This window comes from Drosophila eugracilis, unplaced genomic scaffold (assembly GCF_018153835.1).
Source record: "Drosophila eugracilis isolate 14026-0451.02 unplaced genomic scaffold, ASM1815383v1 contig_124, whole genome shotgun sequence".
NCBI lineage: Eukaryota > Metazoa > Arthropoda > Insecta > Diptera > Drosophilidae > Drosophila > Drosophila eugracilis.
In genome coordinates this window covers 868643-890522 of record NW_024572029.1, presented here as the reverse complement: position 1 = coordinate 890522, position 21880 = coordinate 868643, and the positions used below count along the sequence as shown (strand labels likewise).

At 39.1% G+C, this 21880-nt stretch overlaps 4 protein-coding genes across 4 annotated transcripts; all 4 read right to left on the bottom strand.

Annotated features, from left to right (window-relative positions):
• Positions 1-844: 844 nt before the first annotated feature.
• On the bottom strand, positions 845-3249 carry LOC108102972 (calphotin). The gene is made up of 2 exons (XM_017208282.2): positions 3158-3249; positions 845-3055 (listed from the first exon to the last, which is right to left on the bottom strand). Exons 1-2 carry the CDS (start codon positions 3158-3160, stop codon positions 1022-1024), a joined length of 2037 nt encoding a protein of 678 aa, XP_017063771.1. The 5' UTR covers positions 3161-3249; the 3' UTR covers positions 845-1021.
• Positions 3250-6727: 3478 nt separating this feature from the next.
• Positions 6728-8600, bottom strand: LOC108102975 (proline-rich protein HaeIII subfamily 1). Its single transcript, XM_017208284.2, has one exon. It carries the CDS (start codon positions 8325-8327, stop codon positions 7203-7205), a length of 1125 nt encoding a protein of 374 aa, XP_017063773.1. The 5' UTR covers positions 8328-8600; the 3' UTR covers positions 6728-7202.
• A 1895-nt stretch (positions 8601-10495) lies between these two features.
• Positions 10496-11450, bottom strand: LOC108102978 (cuticle protein 16.5). Its single transcript, XM_017208287.1, has 2 exons — positions 11375-11450; positions 10496-11241 (listed from the first exon to the last, which is right to left on the bottom strand). The coding sequence occupies exons 1-2, from the start codon at positions 11375-11377 to the stop codon at positions 10615-10617; spliced, it is 630 nt and encodes a 209-aa protein (XP_017063776.1). The 5' UTR covers positions 11378-11450; the 3' UTR covers positions 10496-10614.
• Positions 11451-13224: 1774 nt separating this feature from the next.
• On the bottom strand, positions 13225-15364 carry LOC108102973 (probable GPI-anchored adhesin-like protein PGA55). The gene is made up of 2 exons (XM_017208283.2): positions 15360-15364; positions 13225-15265 (listed from the first exon to the last, which is right to left on the bottom strand). The coding sequence occupies exons 1-2, from the start codon at positions 15360-15362 to the stop codon at positions 13370-13372; spliced, it is 1899 nt and encodes a 632-aa protein (XP_017063772.1). The 5' UTR covers positions 15363-15364; the 3' UTR covers positions 13225-13369.
• Between the last annotated feature and the right edge of the window lie 6516 nt (positions 15365-21880).

Genomic DNA, 21880 nt, shown 5'->3' with positions numbered 1-21880 from the left:
ATATGATAGGTGGTACCATGACTTCACATCCAAACTATCACAATGAAGTTACTTGACTGATTTATGGGGTATCCGCAAAGCATAGTCCTGACTTCTTAGCTAGAAGCAGTTGATAATTACTGATACCCTGGAATGCACAAAACTTCGATTAAAATTGATTTCATATATAATAGCCTTATTAACATTGCCGTTAGCATTTAAAAAAAATGACCATCTTCTTTATTTTCTTCTTTAAATTCTCTTTGGAGTCTGCTGAACCCAGTTAACACACTCTTAAGTAATTCTTTAACAAAAACATCAATAAATATCAGCAGTTTAGGAATTAAATTTAGCTATTAGATGATAATGTATCTACTTTATAATTTATTATAACGAAAAACCTAAAGCGGTTTAAAGTGATTTATAATTTGGGTTGACTTACCGTTTTGTGAATTTGCCATAACTCAAGTCGCAGATATGAGATGGAGTCTAGCGATAAGTACTGGAATTTTAAGAGTTGTAATAACTATATGTTAGATTTATATTTTAAAATATGTTTATGGATATACAAATGTTATTTAGATATTAACTTGGATTTAAGTAATATTACTTTGTAATCATTTAATGTAAGCATAAAATCAAGTAGACCCCTTGAATGATTTAAAAGTAAATTATTTTTATAAATTAAATGGTACTTTAATGGGCTATTGTTTTGTTAACCCTGAAACCCAAATGAAAGTAAATTAAGTTACCAGTTTGGGTTGCCCCATGTCCTGCTAAAAGTGTCAACTAATTTCAATGAATTTATAATGCTGTCATTTGAATGCCTCACGACTTCCTTCTCGATAAAATATTCAAATGAAGATTTATAACAAAAACGGTTTATTGATCAACAAAAGCATAACAAAAATTGTATAACGAAAAAAAAGGTGCTAGAAATTGGCTACGTAACACTAAGTTCAGATGAACCGATCAGCGATGAGCGTTCGATCCCCAACTCGATGCGAGTTCGGACCTCCGCTGGGGTCCGTTCACTGGCATTCTACTTGTACAGGTAACCACCGTTGGCGGCATAGCTGGTTCCGATCTCCACGGGCACTGGAGCGGGAGCGGACACGATCTCAGTTTTCTGGACAATGGGAATGGGTGCAGGAATTGAAACTGGAACTGGAGCTGGAGCTGGAGCAGGCTGGGTGTAGGTCACCTGCTGTTGCACAGCTGGTGGGGTGTACTGTACAATGGGTTGGGATGGCTGCTGGACTTGGATGGGAGCAGGTGGTGCTGGCACAAAGGATTGCTGCAGCTGGACAGGAGCTGGAGCAGGGATGGAAATCGGAACAGGAGCTGGAGCAGGGATCACTACTGGTGCTGGAGCTGGTGCTGGGATCACGACTGGTGCTGGAGCAGGAAGGGAGATCTGAACTGGAGCTGGAGCAGGAATGGACACCTGAACGGGAGCTGGAGCTGGTTGAGGAGCCTGGTAGGAGTAACCATTGTATTGTGGCTGCTGCACAATCTGCTGGATTGGTTCAGGGATCGAAACGGGAGCCGGAGCGGTGTAAGTCTGCTGCACGACGGGAGCGGGGGCCGAGTAGGTCTGCTGTACCACAGGTGCAGGAGCCGAGTAGGTCTGCTGCACTACAGGAGCCTGCTGAATAACCGGGGCTTGCTGGATGACCTCCTGCACCACGGGAGCTTGCTGGACCACAGGAGCAGGTGCGCTGTAAGTCTGTTGGATTACGGGAGCCTGCTGAACGACTTCCTGAACCACTGGAGCTTGCTGAATAACAGGAGCCTGCTGGATAACAGGAGCTTGCTGGACAACTGGTGCTGGGTAGGAGTAGGACTCCTGAGCAACTGGAGCGGGAGCAGGGGCAGAGTAAGACTGAACCACCTGAGTCTGTTCCTGAACGACTGGAGCTGGAGCCGGAGCAGAGTAGGTTTGCTGAGCCACTGGTGCAGGAGCAGGAGCAGGAGCAGAGTAGATCTGCTTAGCCACTGGGGCAGGAGCACTGTAGAATTGTTCTTGAGCCACTGGAGCAGGAGCAGGAGCGGAGTAGGTTTGCTGAGCCACTGGAGCGGGAGCTGGAGCTGGTGCAGAGTAAGTTTGCTGGGCCACTGGGGCAGGAGCACTGTAGAACTGTTCCTGGGCAACTGGAGCTGGAGCAGGAGCTGGTGCGGAGTAAGTCTGTTGGGCCACAGGAGCAGGAGCACTGTAGACTTGTTCCTGGACCACTGGAGCAGGTGCTGGAGCAGAGTAAGTCTGCTGAACTACTGGAGCTGGAGCGGGAGCGGTGTAAGTCTGTTCCTGAACAACCGGAGCTGGTGCGGAGTATGTCTGCTGAGCCACTGGGGCGGAGTATGTCTGGTGAATAACCTGGTGCTGTTCATGGATGGCAGGAACTGGAATTACGATTGGGAATGGAGCGGGAGCGGGAACGGGAGCGGGAGCTGGAGCCGGAGCTGGGGCGGTGTAAGTGGTGGTGATGGTCTCCTGCTTTGGTGCAACGGTCTCAACAACTGGCTCTGGAGCAGGCACAAATTGCTGGACAGGAGTGGGTGGTAGGTAGGCGTTCTTCACCGCCGTCTGGGTGGCCACAATGGGCTTGGGTGGTTCATAGATCACCTGGGGAGCTGGCTGTGGGATTTCCACGGGTGCAGGGGCGGGAGCTGGAGCTGGGATCACCACTGGAGCAGGGGCAGGTGCAGGAATGGACACTGGAACCGGGGCTGGGATCGAAACTGGAGCTGGTGCTGGGATGGATACTGGAGCCGGAGCTGGGATGGAAACTGGAGCTGGAGCTGGTGCACTCTGGTAATACTGTTGTCCGCCAGATTGGATGGTGAAGCTAGCCAAAGGGATTGAGGCCTTGATAGATTCTACTTTGGCCTGGATCTTGGGCTTAATCTGGATCTGAGACTGGATAAGCTGCTGGATATGTGGCTGTATCTCCTGCTGGAAGCTGGGTGCAGCGGACACCTCCTTAACCGGCAGAGGTGGTAGATACTGGGCACCCGGACGACCGTTGACCACGACCAAGCTGAGAGCAGCCAGAACGACAAAGGCGAAGGGTTTCTGGACGAGAAAGGAAATCATATCATATAATCACATATCACTGGGGTTATCACTTGAAAAAAATAAAAAATAAAAGTAGGCTGAGATGAGATGGTCACTTACCATCTTCACTGGGGGTCACAGAAACAGATAGAGCTAGAGGTGCACCGAGCGAACGTAACCGATTAACTGATGACCATCTTGGAGACCCCGTCTGCATTTATAGTTGTCAGCTCTCCCCTTAATTGGTGCGATACGCCAGATGCCAGATGTTAAAGAAAAAATATACAAAAAAAAAAAAAAAACACCATGGAGCTGGGGGAATGCTAATGCAGATGGCCAACAATGAAATCATGCAAAACACATCTCATTTCGGTGCGGATTATTAAATGGCCAAAAGCACGACTCACCCGAAGTCACCGTTTGATAACAAACAGCCCAAAATGGTCGAGGAGTTATGGTTACACATCTAAAATTTTAATGTGCATTTTTAATTTTACTTAGGACTCTATTTTCTTTACCATCTCAGCCTATATGTTGAATATGCATCTTGAAATTATATAAGTGTGAAACTATTGAAAGTCCATAAAAGTAGTATTAATTTGAATTGCAGCTAATAGTATATTAACCCATTCAAGTTTCTGATTTAAAAATGTTGGTTAAATAGTGTAGGCTTATCTTAAACTAACTGGTAAAAGAAAACAATTTATAGATTTATTTATAAATTTTAACTACCTTAACTATTTTTCGTTCAATGTTACTTAGCCATAAACAAAGCTTAAAACAATCATCAATGGGTGTGCAAAAATAGTTTAAATATTTAACAATCACTAGCTTGGCATGGATTGTGTCCATCTGGCCAATTGACACCTTGGCCACTTCAACTTGAGTGCATTGACTTTTGTTTCCAACAGGTGATATAAGATGCATTTACCTGTTAGGATTTGTAAATTCGAGTTAAATATTTAAGGATGATTATCTGTTCATATTTAAGAAATTCATTATATTAAAAAATGTAAGCAATGAAAATTAAGAAAAAATAATCTTACAAAGTTTACAGATTTAACACTACGCTTGAAACATTTTAAATTTTTTCTCTTTTACGGAGCTTTAATAAATATTTTTTGATTTAAAAATAAATTTAATGATTCATAGCAGCCAAAATATGCAAAAATTTCTTTTTATCAAACTAAAATTTAACATTTAATATTTTATTTAAATTTTAAAAAAAATTGTTGGGAAATGTGTTAGACCATATATAGACCAGTGCCTTAAAAATTCAAGATATTGATATTTCCCTATTTTAGATAAGATAAATTTTGAAATCTTTATGTAGATTTATTCAATAAAAAGTGCTTATAAAAAACACAATTCTGAAAAAATGCATGTTACAAAATCTACAAAAAAAACTTTAATATTAGCATAAAAGAAACCATTTGTTGGTTGTTAAACTTTTTTAGTATTAAACTCGAAGATTTGCATAACCCATGAGAAATTTTCAGTAAATTTAGCATGATTTATAACAAATGAAGAAATTTAATTTATTAAAAGATGTTAGCTAAGTAAAACCAACATTCTCCTAAACTTAAAGTCCGAGACTTTTCAATCTCGCCCATTGTTTTAAGTTGAAGTTGTCAGGTTTTGAATTTATGAAAAGATGCTAATCGGTCATAATCGGGCCCACCACTAGGCCGATTTCCCAACTCTTGGAGATCTCAGTCGGTGGCAGACATGTGTCCAACCTTCGGACGTTTTCAATGGGCCATAACTTATTGGTAATCAGGGGCCACCGATTGTTCAGACGATCTCGGGATCTCGATATGGATATATAGATATTTTACATATGCATCTCGTAGGCGTGTGTCGGAGATTATGATAAGCATGTTATGGGCTTAAAAGCCGGGCGTTTCAAGATAATATTGTTAATAATCGTATAATAATAATACTGCCACAATAATGCGGATCTTCGGAGGTCACAAATTATATTTTTTTTTGTATGCAAACTTCTTTTGCATTTGGCGCCCCCTTAAAAGAAACCACACACGCGCCTAACACAAAAAGAAGCCCAGAAAAGTGACAAATTGAAAACAAGGTTCAGGTCCACGGACCACAAAAGAAAATGTCAAGTTGAGGGCCCCTGACAACCGCGGGCACAGTCTGGCTTAATTATGACTAATTGCTGTGCGAACAGCCTCTATATCCCAAAGCCATAGCTCACGATCACGATGAATATTCAACTTGGAGTCCAGCGAAAATTGCAACAAGCTGCTGAATTGTTGAATTGGATATGTTAACTGGGGGGAACAGCTGAATGTCCAGTTCGATTTGCATAAAATCAACCAACGAATGGCTTAAGGTTAAAGGCTGCTGTTAAACGATCTGCGAAATATGAGATCAGAGATCATATTAATCTATAATATATATCATAGATAATAATGTTAACATATCTTTCATATCTTAACCTAATCATATTAGCAGCACTTTTTATCAAATAACTAGGATAAGTAATCTTAAGGTAGGTGTAGACTAATCAAGTATTCTTAAGATGTTATGCATCTTATATTACAGACACTTAAATGTATTTATATATATAAATAGCTTATAATTATCAGCACTCTTGTGGACAACTCTTTGACCAATTAATACCCCCCACTGATGTAAGATGATAAAACCGAGGCACAAAAGCTGACAAAAGATCTCCCACCTTCATCCCGGACAAAAGACCAAAAAATAATTGTCTTCTCTTTTTGCCAAACCCATAAAAAAGATGGCATAAAAGCTTTTTTTTTAATGTGTTTACCGAATCGCCAAACACAACAACACCGCCCAAAAGTCAAAAAATTATAAATAATTCAGTGGAAACATTAAGAAAAGATGAATAGAAATTCAATTCGGGCTAGCTTGGGCCGTATTTTTTGTTATAATTTCAAACGTCTTTTGAAATGAATGCCCAAACATAGGATACGTATTGAATAAGTCTTTAGTTTTTTTTTTATCGATGGAAAAATCCCCTCGTCGATTCCCATCTTAAGCTTGAGAATGAAATTAATTAACATAAATGTTCTTTAAGGAAAACTCTTTGACGTCAGTAACTAGTTTTGGTCAAACAAAAGATCGTTTGGCTAAAAATAAACCAGACGATTCTACGAATTTTGCAGACTTTACAGATATCATTAACTCAAATCGATTAGGTTCGCCCTTTAAGGGGTCAAGTTTGTATTTTTTTCTTCACTTCTTTTCTACGCTTTTCTGTGACGTCAATTTGTAATTAAGTTTTTAATGAAAATCGCGTGTGCCTGACCAGAAAAGTATTTGGTAATGAAAGATAGTTAAGAGATTTATAGATTGTAATTTTTGTGGCTTTCAAAAATGTTTGTACATTTATGTTATGTTTGAATCTCAGACATGGCATTATTTTGGGATTTGTTATTTATATTTTATAAGAAAAAAAAAGAAATAGTAAAAGTTAGTCCTAAGAAATTTATGATAACAGACTTCTGATGCTAACTATATACAAATTCCTGTAGGATTCTGCTAGAGTTTTGTGAATTATATAACATTTTGACCCATTTTTATGGCATCACATATGTGACTTAGTAGCTCTGGCTACTTATGGAAGAATGACTTCACCCTTGTCTTTTCGATAAAAAGATTACTTAATTCCTTCCAGAAAAACCCGAATCAAAGGTCAATAAACCCTTAGGGATGCAGTCTGTAGTATATCATAAATAACGTGTGCACAAATCGATATTATTCCACGCCCAAGCCACTCATCATTTTGTGTTTATATTTTTGTATATTTTTTTGTTTTAGACTCTTATCGCCTTGTCTCGACTCTTGAAGACATCATAATTTATGAAACAGATGTCTCTGGCCACTTGGACCATGCATAAAACATATGTATTATACATATATCTATATCAATCACGGCGATAGATTGTCTCGTTTATGGTTTGTCAGTCAGTTTGGCGAAGACTTTGATTAGCATAAAGACAAACGTTTTGTCTGTCCGCAGGTTTTATGGCCAACAACACCAAAAAATAAATAAAAACACGGACGGACGGAAAAATACAAAACATAAAAAACGATGGTTGATAATTTATAATGAACATATTGATGTTGCACTTCTCAGTCCCCCAAGAAAATTGGGGCTATAAAACCCTTGGAATTATTTCTTGGCCCTCTGGTAGACATAGCCGCCATTCGTGGCGTAGACAGTGTCCGCATTGCTCTTGGGATCGTCGGCCAATGGAGGTGCCACTACCGTCCTCTCGGCTTCCTTTTGCGGCTGCTCCTTTTCTGGCTCATCGGAGTAGCCTGGCGGGGCTGGTCCACCGAATCCGGGTCCAAATTGCTGATAAGGATTTTGTCCAGGCACAGGTCCACCAAATCCAACGGGTACATTGAATCCAGCGGGATTGGGTCCTTGGAAGGGACCTTGTGGATTAGTTAAGGGCAGACCTTGGTTTGTTAGAAACTCTGGTGGATACTGAGCTCCTGGTGGAGGGAAGGCTCCTCCCTGTGGTGGGAATGGTCCTTCTTGTGGTGGGAAGTTGCCTCCTGGGAAAGCATTTCCAGGTACTCCTTGTGGTGCAAAAGGCACTCCTTGTGGTGGGAAGGGCCCAGCCTGCGGTGGGAAGGGAGCTCCTTGGGGTATAAATCCATTTCCTGGACCCCCTTGTGGTTGGAAACCTGCTGCGGGTGGAAAAGCTCCTCCCTGGGGTGCGATAAATCCGCCAGCTCCACCCTGAGGTCCTCCAGGAAAGGGACCTCCAGGGAAAGTTCCAGGCGGAGGCTGTTGGTAAGCCGCATTTGGAGGACCTCCCGGGAAAGGTCCACCGTTGGGATAGGCCGAAGGCACTGGACCGATTCCTGGACCAATTCCCTGTTCTCCTGGTCCCCCACCGAAGCCAAAGAATGGCGGATAGATGGGCAGTGGGAAGTTTGGTGGCTGGACAGGCTGCGGTGGAATGTTACTGCCTGTGGGAATGGCATAACCCGGCGGTAAAGGTAATCCAGTCGATGGATAGAATCCAGATGGATCTTTCTGGATCTCCTTGGCATCATTAGATCGTGTGTGTACTGCATTCTGTGAATCCGCATTGGGCGGTAAATAATCCTTGGGTAAATGACTCACATCCCCGTTGATCAAGGGAAGTAGGCCCAGTAGGACCAGAACGATCCATGGCTGCATCATCATCTCTCGTGTCTGGCTTAATCTCTGTGAGCTACCACGGCGGCGATGGGAGCTATGCGGCCACGGGCCCCAAATCCGGCACTTATAAGACATCATATCAACATATTACATAAATCGTCGGCCCGGATCATTTCACTTTCCCATTTTGGCGAACGGAAATTGCTTTGCATCATCACATAAAGGTTCCATAAATAGTCACTAAATCTGTCGATCGAAGGTGCCAAAGGTGCGAGGGGAAGTGCCGAAAACTGAACTATAAAAATTAATTTGGCGGCCGGACTTTACATAAATAAACTAACACCGAAATCGAATGCCAAATTTAGCATCGAAACAAAAGAGATGATGGAGAAATATATTTATGAAAGAAAAGAAAGAATAATGATAAAGCTATAACTTGATTTATAGGTTTAAGGTAAGTTAACTAAGTTCAGAATTTAGTAAACGACTAGTTTAAAGAAAATCAGTGTTGATAAAGCACTAAAAAAGCATTTAAAAATATTTTAGAAAACAAAGAATAAAGACAAAGCTATAACTTGATTTATAGGTTTAAGGGAACGTAAGAAAGTTGTGAAACCTAAGCAAACTTAAAGGAAAAACAGTGTTGGTAAATCACTAAAAAAGCATTTAAAAATTCTAGAAAACAGAGATTAATAACAAAGCTATAACTTGATTTATAGGTTTAAGAAAACTTAAGGATGTTCTGAAACTTAGCCAAACTTAAAAGAAATACAGTGTTGGTAAATCAGTAAAAAAAACTATTAACAATATTTTTAAAATTATTTAACTTACATTACTGCTAAGATTATAATGATTGACTTGGTTAGCCATAATTTAGAGGACTCAATAATTTCTAGAAAATATTAATCACTAGTTGTAAAAAGTTTATAAACATTCCAGTGTTGTATAATTCACTTTAACAAAACGCTTTTAAAAGAAACTACTAAATTTTATGCTACGTTTAACTAAAAAGCTTTTTAAAAAGCCTTAAAATTAGCAATAAAGCTTCAACGGAAAGTTAGTAACAGCTTCCAAGTTTAATCAAAGCTGCAAAACAGCTCATAAAAAGCCCAATCAAAGCTTTATGGTACATTTTTTTTTAGCTCAATAGCAATAAATTTCAGTGTTGTTAGTGTCTGTCTAAGCCGACATTCGCTGAATTGCTAAAAAGAAATATGAATAAGCCTGAATGCAAGATGGAAAATTATGAAGTTGACAAAAAACAGTCGTAAATTGATATATTAGTCATTGTTGCGGTTCCAATTTGAGTCAATGTTCTTGTTTTACTGGTTTTTAGTTTTGCCAAAGAACTAAGCTATTTTAAGTCGTGACTTCAAAATTCTAAACTGATGTCACTTAGTAAGATGTTGATAGTTAATGCATACAAATCATTTAATAACATTTGAATTGGAAATTGATATCTGCATTTATGCACGAGTTTCCTTTTATTATTTTCGGTTATTGTAAAGGTCAAAAACTTGTTGTCTTTTTATGTTATTCAAACCACTTGCTTCTGTCAACATTTTACAATGCTATTAACATTAAATAATTTGCATTTCCTTATTTTCTTCAGTTTTAGGATTTGTATGCCACGTTTTGGAACCAGTTTAAGATAACATAACTTAAGGTTTTGTAATTAAAGTTTTGGTGATGCTTAAGTGCTTTAGCCTTGAATGCGTGAAAATACAAAATGTAAGACATTTTGTTAGTATTGAGAACAATATCGTTTCTTAAGCTATTTAGTGTTAGTAATATCCTTTTCTATAATATAACTATTTTTACATGCTTTCCTGTTAGGAAAGAAGAGCTTACTAAATAAATATCTGTATCGACTAAGCTAAAGTTTGGAGACTTACATCAAATTACATATTTTAGGCATTTACACAGATAAATGCTTTACATTTTGGTTATTAGAATAGCTAAAACTAAGGTTTTTGAAGCCCGATCCGCGAAGTCCGATTTCCAAAGTTTAAATCATCATCCAAATGCCAAAGTTAGATTTCTACACGCTTAACTCCATTAGAGGAATCCACAAAGATCTATGTATATGTTAGTATCTTACATAATTTTGTACTAACACAATATACTTTAAAAACAATATCGATTAATAAGGGATTGATTTAAAAACCATCACCATTACTATACAAATAATACTTCTAAATGTTTTAACCTTTTGTAGGTTAAGTTCAGTAAGTATTAAATACTCCTTAAAACCTTAAACTAAATTTAAAATACATTAATTTTTTGGATTATTGTTTTTGTTTGTTTAATTTTCGGCGTTAACAAAGTTTACAATACAAAAAAAAATAGATGGTGATTTGGGGCAGTAGTATGTATGTATTTACACTATTTCGTGTTCAGTTGCAGGCCTCTGGGTTCGAGTTCCTTACTTCCTGTAGACGTATCCACCGTTGGAGGCATACTGGGTACCGACATCGGCAGCGGGAGCAGAGTAGCTTACCGATGGGGCGGAGTAGCTGACGGCGGGAGCGGAGTACGACTGCTGGACAGCTGGGGCGGAGTAGCTGACCGAGGGAGCAGAGTAGCTGACAGAGGGGGCAGAGTACGACTGCTGGACAGCGGGAGCGGAGTAGCTGACGGCAGGAGCAGAGTACGACTGCTGGACAGCAGGGGCGGAGTAGCTCACAGAGGGAGCAGAGTAGCTCACGGAAGGAGCAGGAGCAGAGTAGCTGACCGAAGGAGCAGAGTAGCTCACGGAAGGAGCAGAGTAGCTGACCGATGGGGCGGAGTAGGTCCTCTGGACAGCTGGAGCGGAGTAAGTCCTCTGGACAGCTGGGGCAGAGTAGGACTGCACGGGTGGCAGGTACTCGTTGCTGGGGGCGGCATAGGTCTGCTGGATGGCAGGGGCGGAGTACGTCTGCTGGATGGCAGGAGCGGAGTAGCTCACTGAGGGGGCAGAGTAGGAGTTCTGGACCGGTGGCAGGTACTCGTTGCTCAGGTGGCTAACATCGGCGGCCACGCAGGCGAACAGGGCGAAGGCAATGAGGAATTTCTGCAAGTAGGATAACAACACATTTCACATTAACACATTTACAAAGCACTAGAAAAAAATTTGTAATTTAAAAAATATATTTATAATATATTTTTTTTTTCTTTTTATGTACAACTTGTAATCCTTCACTGACCATTTTGGGTTTTTGTGGATTGTTTTGAAGCGACTGTGCTGGATGAGCTAGAGGCTGCGACTGATGCCGGTCCCTAGAGCGGGCTTTCAATTTATAGCAGCCGGCCGGTCCGAAGAAAAGCCCCGGCTTTGGAGCGGTCTCAACTGCAGCGGCAACAGCCGTTGAGGAAGAAGCAGATGATGGCGGTGATGGTGGGGGCGAAGAGGAGGCAAAAGCGGCCAGCGGACTAAGAAGAAGCCAACACCATAACCAATCAAAGACAAACAGCAGCTGGCGGGCGGGTTTAGAGGTGACTAAAGTTCAGACACTATTTTACAGTTTCAGTTTTCCAAAACAAATTGTCAAGAGAGAATATTTTACAACCAATTTAAGGGATTTGGCAATACATTACATAAATTTTTATCGTTTATAGTATTCTAAACATAATTACAATTCTGACAAATAATAAAAAGATCATTTAACCTTTTACAATGGTACTACTAAAAGTTACTAAAAATGAAAATATCCATTTACCATCTTTTAAATTTGCAAGCCACAATAACTAATTAATACAACCAATCCAACTATAGCAATAAAATAGCTAAAATGGCAACACTATTTGGGGCGGGGGTTGAAAAAAGAAAAAAAAATATAAAACAATACTAGCAAACGGAAAATCACATTAAAATTAAATTTAACATAAAACCAAACGAAATCGCACACGCAAACGGGTTTGGCTCATTTACAATATTTCTTTATTTTTTCCATCGGGTCGCAACGGGTTTTTGGCGGCGGGTGAACTACTTTGGGACACCTTTCGTGGGGTCTTCAATCAAGCTTATTTAGCTGGAGGATTCCGTAGTATATCGGTGGTGGAGCTTTTAGGGAGCCACAGAAAACCAGCAACAACTGAACACTAAGGGGGTTCCACTAATTAACATTCAATTTAACACATTATACGCGCCACGCAATCTTTTTTTTCACGTTTTAGCCACTTTTAACCGCTGGTTAACCACAGACATGGGCCGGCCCAGAAAGAGATCCATTTCCAGATCTGGCCTCGTCTGAGACACTCGTCTAGATTGATGGCCCCCAGAATGTCGTGTTAATATTTCTTTTTTTTTGCTTTTTATTTGGGAAACAGATCCACACTCGCACTTTCTAAAAAGCCATAAACATAAAGCCATCAGAGAAGCCGGCAGGCAGAAGACGGCCTTGAGAACAGCCGCCTTTAGAGTTACGAGTTCCCGAGCAGGCTTTACATAATAAGCAACAACTTTTACTCGCTGCCACATCTTGTGTCTTTGCATTGTCCGTGAACTTGAAATGCAGCGGACATTAAGCCTCGTGCACTGTCAGAAATTTATGGCACCAGAATTGAGACAAGAAATTGAAATTAATTATTGTCTTACATTCATAAAATATGTCAATTCGTACTTAAAATGAATTTTAGAGTACAGAGTACTGTTCTTAAAATTAAATATAGCAAATATTTCTTTATAGAATAAATTATTCTTAAGATAAATTATTTTTCATAATCTTATAACAAGTAGTATATTACCTATATAAGATATCCTATCTTATCTATCCTTAATCCTTAAAATCTACATTATTTTTCAGTGTAGCAGTGATTGTCAGGCATGACGACAAGTTGTTGCAACTTTCCGAGTTCATGGACTGGAGTTGGGGCAACTTGAAATCAATATGACCATTCCGAGAACTATAATTGGGCAACTGCGAACGGGAACAACTGATCCCAAGGCAGGTATTTCGAAACAGTTATTTCCTATAACGAAGTTTAATTAATGTGGTTGTCGATACTTAAATGACTTTAAGAATAATAAAATAAACATTTATAAAAGTTTAAAAGGCTTATTGGTTGTATTTATAATAAATTTCAATAATCTAAATTGGCATAAGTTATTCCCATAGTAAAGAAAGACATATATCATATAAAATATTTAAAAAAAACGTATATTTAAGGTTAATAGACTCTGGGGCTCTTAGTGATTAGACTTAGTAAACGTAACCGCCATTGGACCCGTATTGGGTTTCCTGTTCAGACTTAGCGTAAGTAGCCTGCAGATGGGCGGGAGTAATGGTGTCGCCACCGATGGCAATGGGTACATGGGTTTCGGGATTGAACTCCTCAATGCCATTCGAAGATGGCTCCTCGTACAAATGAGCAGGTGTGATGGTGTTAGCTCCAATGATGGTGGGGGCCTGTCCCTGTACGTAGGCGGCGATTAGGTGGGCGGGCTTCGATGCGGGAACGATAGCCTTGGCTTGGCTGTGAACGTAACTGGTCTGGGCCACGGCGGGCTGATAGGAGCTAGAATATGAGCTAGAAGATGAGCTAGAAGATGAGCTAGAAGATGAGCTAGAAGCAACAGCACTAGCGGAGGAAGCTACAACAGAGCTCTTTAGGTAAGACGGTGTGTATTCAGCGGGCTGGTAAGAGCTTGAATCTCCTCCAGGGACAACTGCTTCTTGCTCCTGCTCCTGCTCCTGAACATACTTGTAGTGAGCCTCCTGGTCAGCCTGAGGAATGAACTTTTCAGGGGTGTAGGTATCAGCACCAATAGCAGCAGGAACTGGTGCATAAGAATCAGCACCAATTGGTGCTGGAACGGAGGTCTTAAGATGGACGGGAGTGTATTCGGCGGGTTGGTAAGAGCTTGAATCTCCTCCAGGGACCACAGCTTCCTGCTCCTGCTGCTGCTCCTGAACGTACTTATAGTGGGCCTCCTGATCAGCCTGGGGAATAAACTTCTCGGGGGTGTAGGTATCAGCACCAATGGGTGCGGGAACGGAGGTCTTAAGATGAACGGGAGTGTATTCAGCGGGTTGGTAAGAGCTCGAGTCGCCACCAGGAACAACTTCAGCAGCAACAGGAACAATCTCAGCTGTCTTAAGATGAACAGGAGTGTATTCAGCGGGCTGGTAAGAGCTTGAATCTCCTCCAGGGACAACTGCCTCCTGCTGCTGCTGTTCTTGAATGTATTTGTAGTGGGCCTCCTGATCAGCCTGGGGAATGAACTTCTCTGGGGTGTAGGTATCAGCACCAATAGCGGCAGGAACTGGAGCATAGGAATCAGCCCCAATAGCTTCTGGAACAGAAGTCCTAAGATGAGCTGGGGTGTATTCAGCGGGTTGGTAAGAGCTAGAATCGCCGCCAGGAACAACTTCAGCGGCAGCATCGGCCGAAGACGACTGCTTAAGATAAGAAGGAGTGTATTCAGCGGGCTGGTAGGAACTGGCATCACCTCCCGGAACAACCTCAGCGGATTTTAAATGCTCAGGAGTATATTCAGCGGGCTGGTAAGAGCTAGAATCGCTGCCAGGAACAACTTCAGCGGCAGCATTGGCCGAAGACGATTGCTTTAGATAAGCAGGAGTATATTCAGCGGGCTGGTAAGAGCTAGAGTCGGCACCAGGAACAACCTCAACCGACTTTAAGTGCTCGGGAGTATATTCAGCGGGTTGGTAGGAACTGGCATCACCTCCGGGAACAACCTCAGCCGACTTCAAGTGCTCGGGAGTGTATTCAGCGGGTTGGTAAGAGCTAGAATCGCCACCAGGAACAACTTCAGTGGCAGCACCGGCCAAAGACGACTGCTTAAGATAAGCTGGAGTGTATTCAGCTGGTTGGTAGGAACTAGCATCACCCCCGGGAACAACCTCAGCCGACTTCAAATGCTCGGGAGTGTATTCAGCAGGCTGGTAAGAGCTGGAATCACCACCTGGCACTACCTCCGAGGAGGAGGAAGAGGCAGAAGAAGAGGTGAATGAAGAGGACGAGGATGAGGAGGAGGAGAATCCATAGCCTCCATCGGCGGACAGGCCCAATTTGAGGTGGCTGACGTCGGCGGCAACGAATCCGACAAAGGCCAAAGCAATGACGTAGAACTTCTGCAATCGAAGCAAAGAAATTAGTTAGGGATAAGAGGGTGGTGAGGGATGACGGGAATGTCCACCGGTGAATCCCCCTAGGACCGAAACTTACCATGTTTGGGCCGAATCTGTTGATCTGAAGAGGGACGTTTCAGGTTTTTATACCCACAAAAGATTATGGGCCTATGCTAATTGGAGTTTTGTTTTGATCTTCGCACGATTTGGTTCCTACATTCTGTGTGTCTAGCCCATCTGCCTGTTTTTTTCCCCAAATATTTTTTTTTGTTTTTTGGGTTGCGAATTTGCATAGGTAACATAACAAAAGCGGCGATCTTATCAACTTGATTAGAACCTCTCCGGGTCCGACCGCCTTGGCCTTTCCGTCAATTAAATTGTCGTTTGGTTTATACACAGAGAGAATATTAACAGCAGGTTCAGAATCGCTGATAGAAATCAGGCAGGAGTGGCGTTAAACAGACTTCCCAATAAGAAAACTACTTAAAAATTACTTATTTAGACCAACATTTGTAAAGTAATACATCTATCTAGTTTAAGTTATATTAAAAATATTAATTTTTCTTACAAACTAACTATTTCTTTCCCTGTACAACTATTTTAACTTCATCCTACCGATAGTTCGCTAAATGGAGGCACTGATTAGCGCCTGGCAAGTTCAGCCGGGTGTCATAATCGGCTTGGAACAACACAACCAGTTCCTCGTCTTTTGGCCAAGAGTCTTAGATCTGCCAATGAGTCTGCTAATTGGGCTTTGGGAAATCAATCGATGGATGCTTAAACTTGAGTTGATACTGCTTATTAGGCGACGATCGATCGAAATAAAAACCGTATGCACAAGAACGGACTCGTTGCATACCCCGCAAAACTATAAAGTAATAAAGCCAAAAAAAAGGGGCAGCATTTAATTTAATTTTAATTGATTCAGTTTGCCAACAAAAAATATCCAGTTTCGAATTAGTTACGCCAACTTCGCCAACGATGCTGAATGAATTATAATAATAACCTTTATATAAAGTCTCAGCTTACATTTTATGGATGCATTTATAAGCGTAAAAGATAGTTCAGTCGATTTTATGGTTATCATTTGGTGAAATTAGCTTAACATAATAAATTTAATGGTTTAACATTGGAAGTCGTGCAAAACTGAAGAAACACACTGCAACCAAGATCATGAAAAGTACAGTGATTTTAAACCGATTTTTTTGGACACAGAAATAGGAATTTACCAATGTTTGGAGTCTAAGGATTATTAGCATTTATTTTAGTGAAAAATGGTAAAATCAACATTTTTTTATTTCAACGCACATTTGCAAGGAATTGAATTGCAAGTTAAACAGGCTATCCACTCCATATTTGGACCATTTTTGGTTTAGTTATGAGCAAAATACTGTCTTTTATACAGGAAAATAAGGATTAACCAAATTTTCCATTTCTAATATCATTTTTTTTTTGCGAAAAAGGACAACATTTTGACATTTCAAATGCACATTTGATAACAATTAGAAAACAAGCTCAACGAGGCATTACATTCCATATTTGGTTCATTATTGCTTTAGTTATAAGCAAAATACAGTCGTTTTGGGGGGAAAATTTGATGAAATCAAAATTGATTTTCTTTTATCATAATAAAAATTTCCAAAATCAGACAAAATTTGGCATTTCAAACTGAGAAAGCAGATCGACTAGAAATTATAAGACAAACTCAACGAGATATTACATTTCATATTAGGACCATTATCGGCTTAGTTATGGACATAATACTACTATAATTTCGAATTTTTAGTTTTTCATACAGTTGTTTTCTGACTAGACTGCCAGAATTAACGAACATTGAACTGGGAGGAACCATTCAAAACTCGTTTATGGCCAATCGGATTTCGGTTTATTGATTTGTTTTGTCAAAAAGATGAATATAGATGGTCCGTCAATAGAGCTTATAGCTTAATTGTATGAAAAATGACTAAATAAAGGAGTATTGAATAATAATTAATGGAGATCTGAGAGGTGGCGTTATAAAAAATGGCCATAATTGGGTATATTTAATTACTTAATACGTTAGAGTAGTAGATTTTAAGTTAAATAAACTAAAAAACACTAACACATAAGCTTATTGTGAATGGCTTAGGGCTGAAAGTATAATTAATTCATAAAGAAGATTTGCATTTCTTGATAGAGGCTTATTTATGTTAATATATCTATTAATGATATAAAGCTAAGTATAATGACGTCAATATGGTTTTTAATATGTCTATAGAATGTTAATGTTACATTTATTTATGTAACATAAAAATGTTTTGATTTCTTTCTGTAAGTTTTGAAAACTACAGGAAAGTTTCTTTCGCATAAAATTAATGCATACAATCCCATAATGGGCCATAAACTTATGAAATTGATGTTTTTTATTTAAATTAATATTTAATATGCAGAACTTTTGCAGTCTTGCTTTTGTTATTTTTGCAAATTTATTCAGCTAATTATGTAGATTTTTGTTTAGGTCAGTCTTATTTTTACACCGCTAACCCCTTTTTCGAACTATCCTCCCTCCCTATGACGCCCATCGGATTCTTAAATATCTGGAATTATATTTTTAGAGCATGCAAATTTGTAGGAATAACCACTTTTTGGCCAAGTTCACTGTCTGCTTGGGTCACATCACGAATGATTCATTCTCAGTTTCAGAGATTTTTGTTTTTGCCGATTCGGTTCGCAGCATCCAAACTCGTTTTGGTACATTAACTTTAGGCCTAAAACATATACAGACTTGAGATGTCTTGCCTTGTCTGGACAACAGTTTTATTTTTGTTTGCCTTTGCTTTGATTTTATTATGAAAATTTATGCTTTGAGTGGTGTAATTAAAAAACAAGAACACAATAAAAAATTTAGCCAAATATATTTATGGCCTTTATGTAAAACAAATGTCAGAGTCTGTCTTAAAATCAGGTTGAGCGACTAAAGATTTATAATTATGGTTAGATCTTAAATGTATGTTTCTAAATAATATATATATATACGATGATCTACAGATTTGTTTTCGTTCTTTCCCTTTTGTTGTCAAACAATAGATCAAGTTTAAAAAAGTGTCTATAATACTTTTATTGATATTGATTATGCATTTGCGAGGCAAACTTGTTGATGACTAAAAAAAAAGAGGTGTGGACTCCAAATGGGAACTGAGCCCTCAATCAATTTTCGATTGATCTTGGACTTACACTGTGAAAAATCATCTAACACTCGTCGTGAAAAGTGGTTTTAGGTTAGCTCAAAGGCTTTAGAAAATGAAAAAGTTTACTTTTTACAAAGCAAATATGCCTCTATAATATCTATTTACTAAATTCCCTTTCCTCGATCATGTTTTTCCATAATTTGGCTAATATTTTTTCTCAGTACAAAATATCTATATATACCTTACACTCTACGTTTTCGGTTGGCACTCTGATATAGTTGATTCTTCACTGGTAGCCGCTGGGGCTTTTTAAATATTTGTGCAGTTCGCTTGTTTAAGGATGGCAAATGTTTGCCCGGGGTCTCGGCCCTCGGCAGCGGCCATAAAACAATTGCGGAACCAGCGACAAAAGCGACAAATTGTTTGGCCCAACAGCAACTACCATATACCCCTTTTGGCACTATGAAACCTCCTTCCCCCCTCTTTTTCTTCTTGTTAGCCATGTCTTTTGGCCAAGTCTTTAGTTGGAGTGGCCGGCGATCGTTATGAGAGAAAAATGATGCTTAAATATGACAAGCACGGTGTTGAGCTCTTAAATAACGTTTGCCAAATTGCATTTATGTTTAACATTTTGCAAAAGCCCAACAAAGGCCGCTGTTTGCAAGTTGCAGTTGCTCTTGGGCAATTCGTGATCTTCGAAGAGATCTGTTGGTTGTGGGTGTCTGATGATATGTCTGGTTCAGAATCATCAATATGATAGATAAATTATAGGTTGGCATTGTCAGTTTATGAATGGGAAATCCCATCAATCAGTAACGGACTTTTTTTTTGGCACATATGATGTTAATTAAATAATTAGCCGACTTTTATGGTGTTTCTGTCAGCATTTAAGTGTGAAAAATGATTCATTTGATATATCATTTTGCATGTCTGGGTTGTTTTGAAATTTATTAAAGGTTTTTACTTATAATTATATTTTATTATATATTTTAATGAGGAAGATTTAAAGTATAATTTAGTTTTCTTATTAGGAACAGTTTTTTTTTCATCTTTCAAGTGACTGTAGCTTAGCATTCATAATTCTACTACCGACTGTTTGCCAAATTCCAGCATTATTTGAGGCATTGCAAATATATGTTGAAAACTCAATGCTAGATCGGCATGAATGCAAAAAACGCTTTGGATCTGGCATATTTGTTCCGTAAATTCTCGAATACTTGCCGAAAGGCAAACAGTTTCACGGCTTAATTCGTTAGCTAAACACAATGAGAAGCGCGTAGAACGCCCCTTGGAATTTTTGTTGTTGAGCATTTTCATTTGCGTTGACCGACTTTTAGACGTGGAAAATGTGTTGAAGCAACATAAAGCCCAAAAAACAAGGAAAATCAGTCACAGGTTAAGCTGATGCAGCCAAGTTAATTAAATTTTTGTTTTTGGGAAATAGTAATGGGTTAGGGGGGACTTTTTCATCATAACATGCGTTAATTCGTTAAAAACGACGATAATCAATAGATTTCGAAGGTTTATCTGGTTTTTCTCTAGCACTCAAAGATCTTATTACTTGTTTGATTACTCGACAGAAATAAGGTGTCTAAATTCGGATCGCAGACCCTGACCTTCTCCGTCAAGTGCGAAACGTGTCAGAGAGTCCAAGACGAAATGGTATTAAGTTTAATCATTGTTTTACGACCATAATCCGCGAAAGTGAAGGGCAATCGAAGGAAGTCCGTCGAGTCGTCTGCTGAGATCAGGCAATTTGCCGCTTTTTGGTAGTAGCTTTTACGATCCAAAAAATGCGCTAATTAAAATTGTATTGAAAGCGAACAAAAAAGCAAAAAAAAAAAATGAACCCACAATTGTGTGTTTTGCAATCCGAATACAAAGAAACTTCTTTCTTTGCCAAAGCCAAAGATCTATTTGCTTGGCCCGCATAATAAAGCCATCATCGTGACATCTTCCATAAACTTAAAGAGAAGGGCGGGCGGAGACTGGAAACTGGACCTCAATGGGAGATAAAGAAAATGAAAACAAAAACAACTCTTGCGATCGCGTAATTCGCCCGCAATTACAAAATCAAGTTTTTCGCGACACTTGAGCATCGAGATTGATGCCAGATCCCCACTGATTGGCATAATTAGTGGCATTTCTGCTGTCATCGTTGATTTTGCCGCAAAATGTCATTCAATTTGTCAAATGATTTTACGATCCCCCCTTTCGATATCTGCGCAATTGGGTGAGACCAATGGATGAAACTGATCGCCCACCTGTGGGAAACCGTAACAAAATGTTAAATATAGCTAATTCTGTCACTGATTCTTTAATGAATTCGCTTTAAATAAATTAGAGAAAAAAATAATAGGCTTATTGATTCTCTAACTTGGTAATTGCGGGGATTTTTTTTGTAGATGGTCGTCTTTTCTGAAAACCACAAAGAGCTTAATAACTCGAAGCTGAACTCTGGCACAATGCCTTGGAATTGTGAATTTTGTCATAGCTAACCATCCATATCAGTCTCAACAAAGCTGGTATTTGTCGGCTGTTTTCTATGACTAGTAAGATATTATATTTAATAATATTTTAATTTATATAACTTTTCTTAAAGATACACTTTAAGAGTTGATATAATGTATTAATAAGAGCGATAAAGATAAGATATGATGGATATGATATGAATATTTATCTAAAGAATATTTTACACTGCCTTCTACCTCTTATTTTTGTAAACAATCTTTTACTATATACTAATAAATAAACTTTTGTCAACAATATCCCATTAAAAGAGTATTTACTCCTCACTAATCTTAATTTTCATTTATTTTCCCTACCTTCCGCCGACACTTGTGTTAACACACTTGAAAATTCGCCAAGTATTTATCATTATGATTTATGAAGGCGTCTTGGTTTTCGTTGGTCACTTGTTTTGTGCGGGGAATCCCACTGAGGTAACCTCCATATAACCGTGTTCTTGTGCCAACAGTTATTAGCATAATTTTGCTTTAATTATATAATTTTTGACTAACACACGATGGTAATCAATTAGTGGGTTTCTGAAGAAATTCATGGAAAAACTATGTGGCGTAGCTAATGTCTAAATAATTTATGAATGTATTTTTTTTAATGGAATTTGATGACCAAATTTGATATGGATGTAGAGCGAATCCAATTTGAAGTCAAGTTGTTAAATGATGGTTAGAGGAAAAGGGATTTTTAGGTTTAAAACTTTAACTTTTTAATATTTAAATTTTGAAGTTATATTTCTTAAATAATTCGTTTAATTTGTTAAGTTGATATCAGTATCAGTATCAGTCAGTATACAGATTAAGTTTAATAGCTATGAGTTATGCTATTGGTTATATATATTTTTTGTATATATATTTAAGCCTTAAGTTATCAGAAAGCTTGCTTACTATCTCAAAAGCTATATACAAATGGAAAACCGGATTTGTACTCC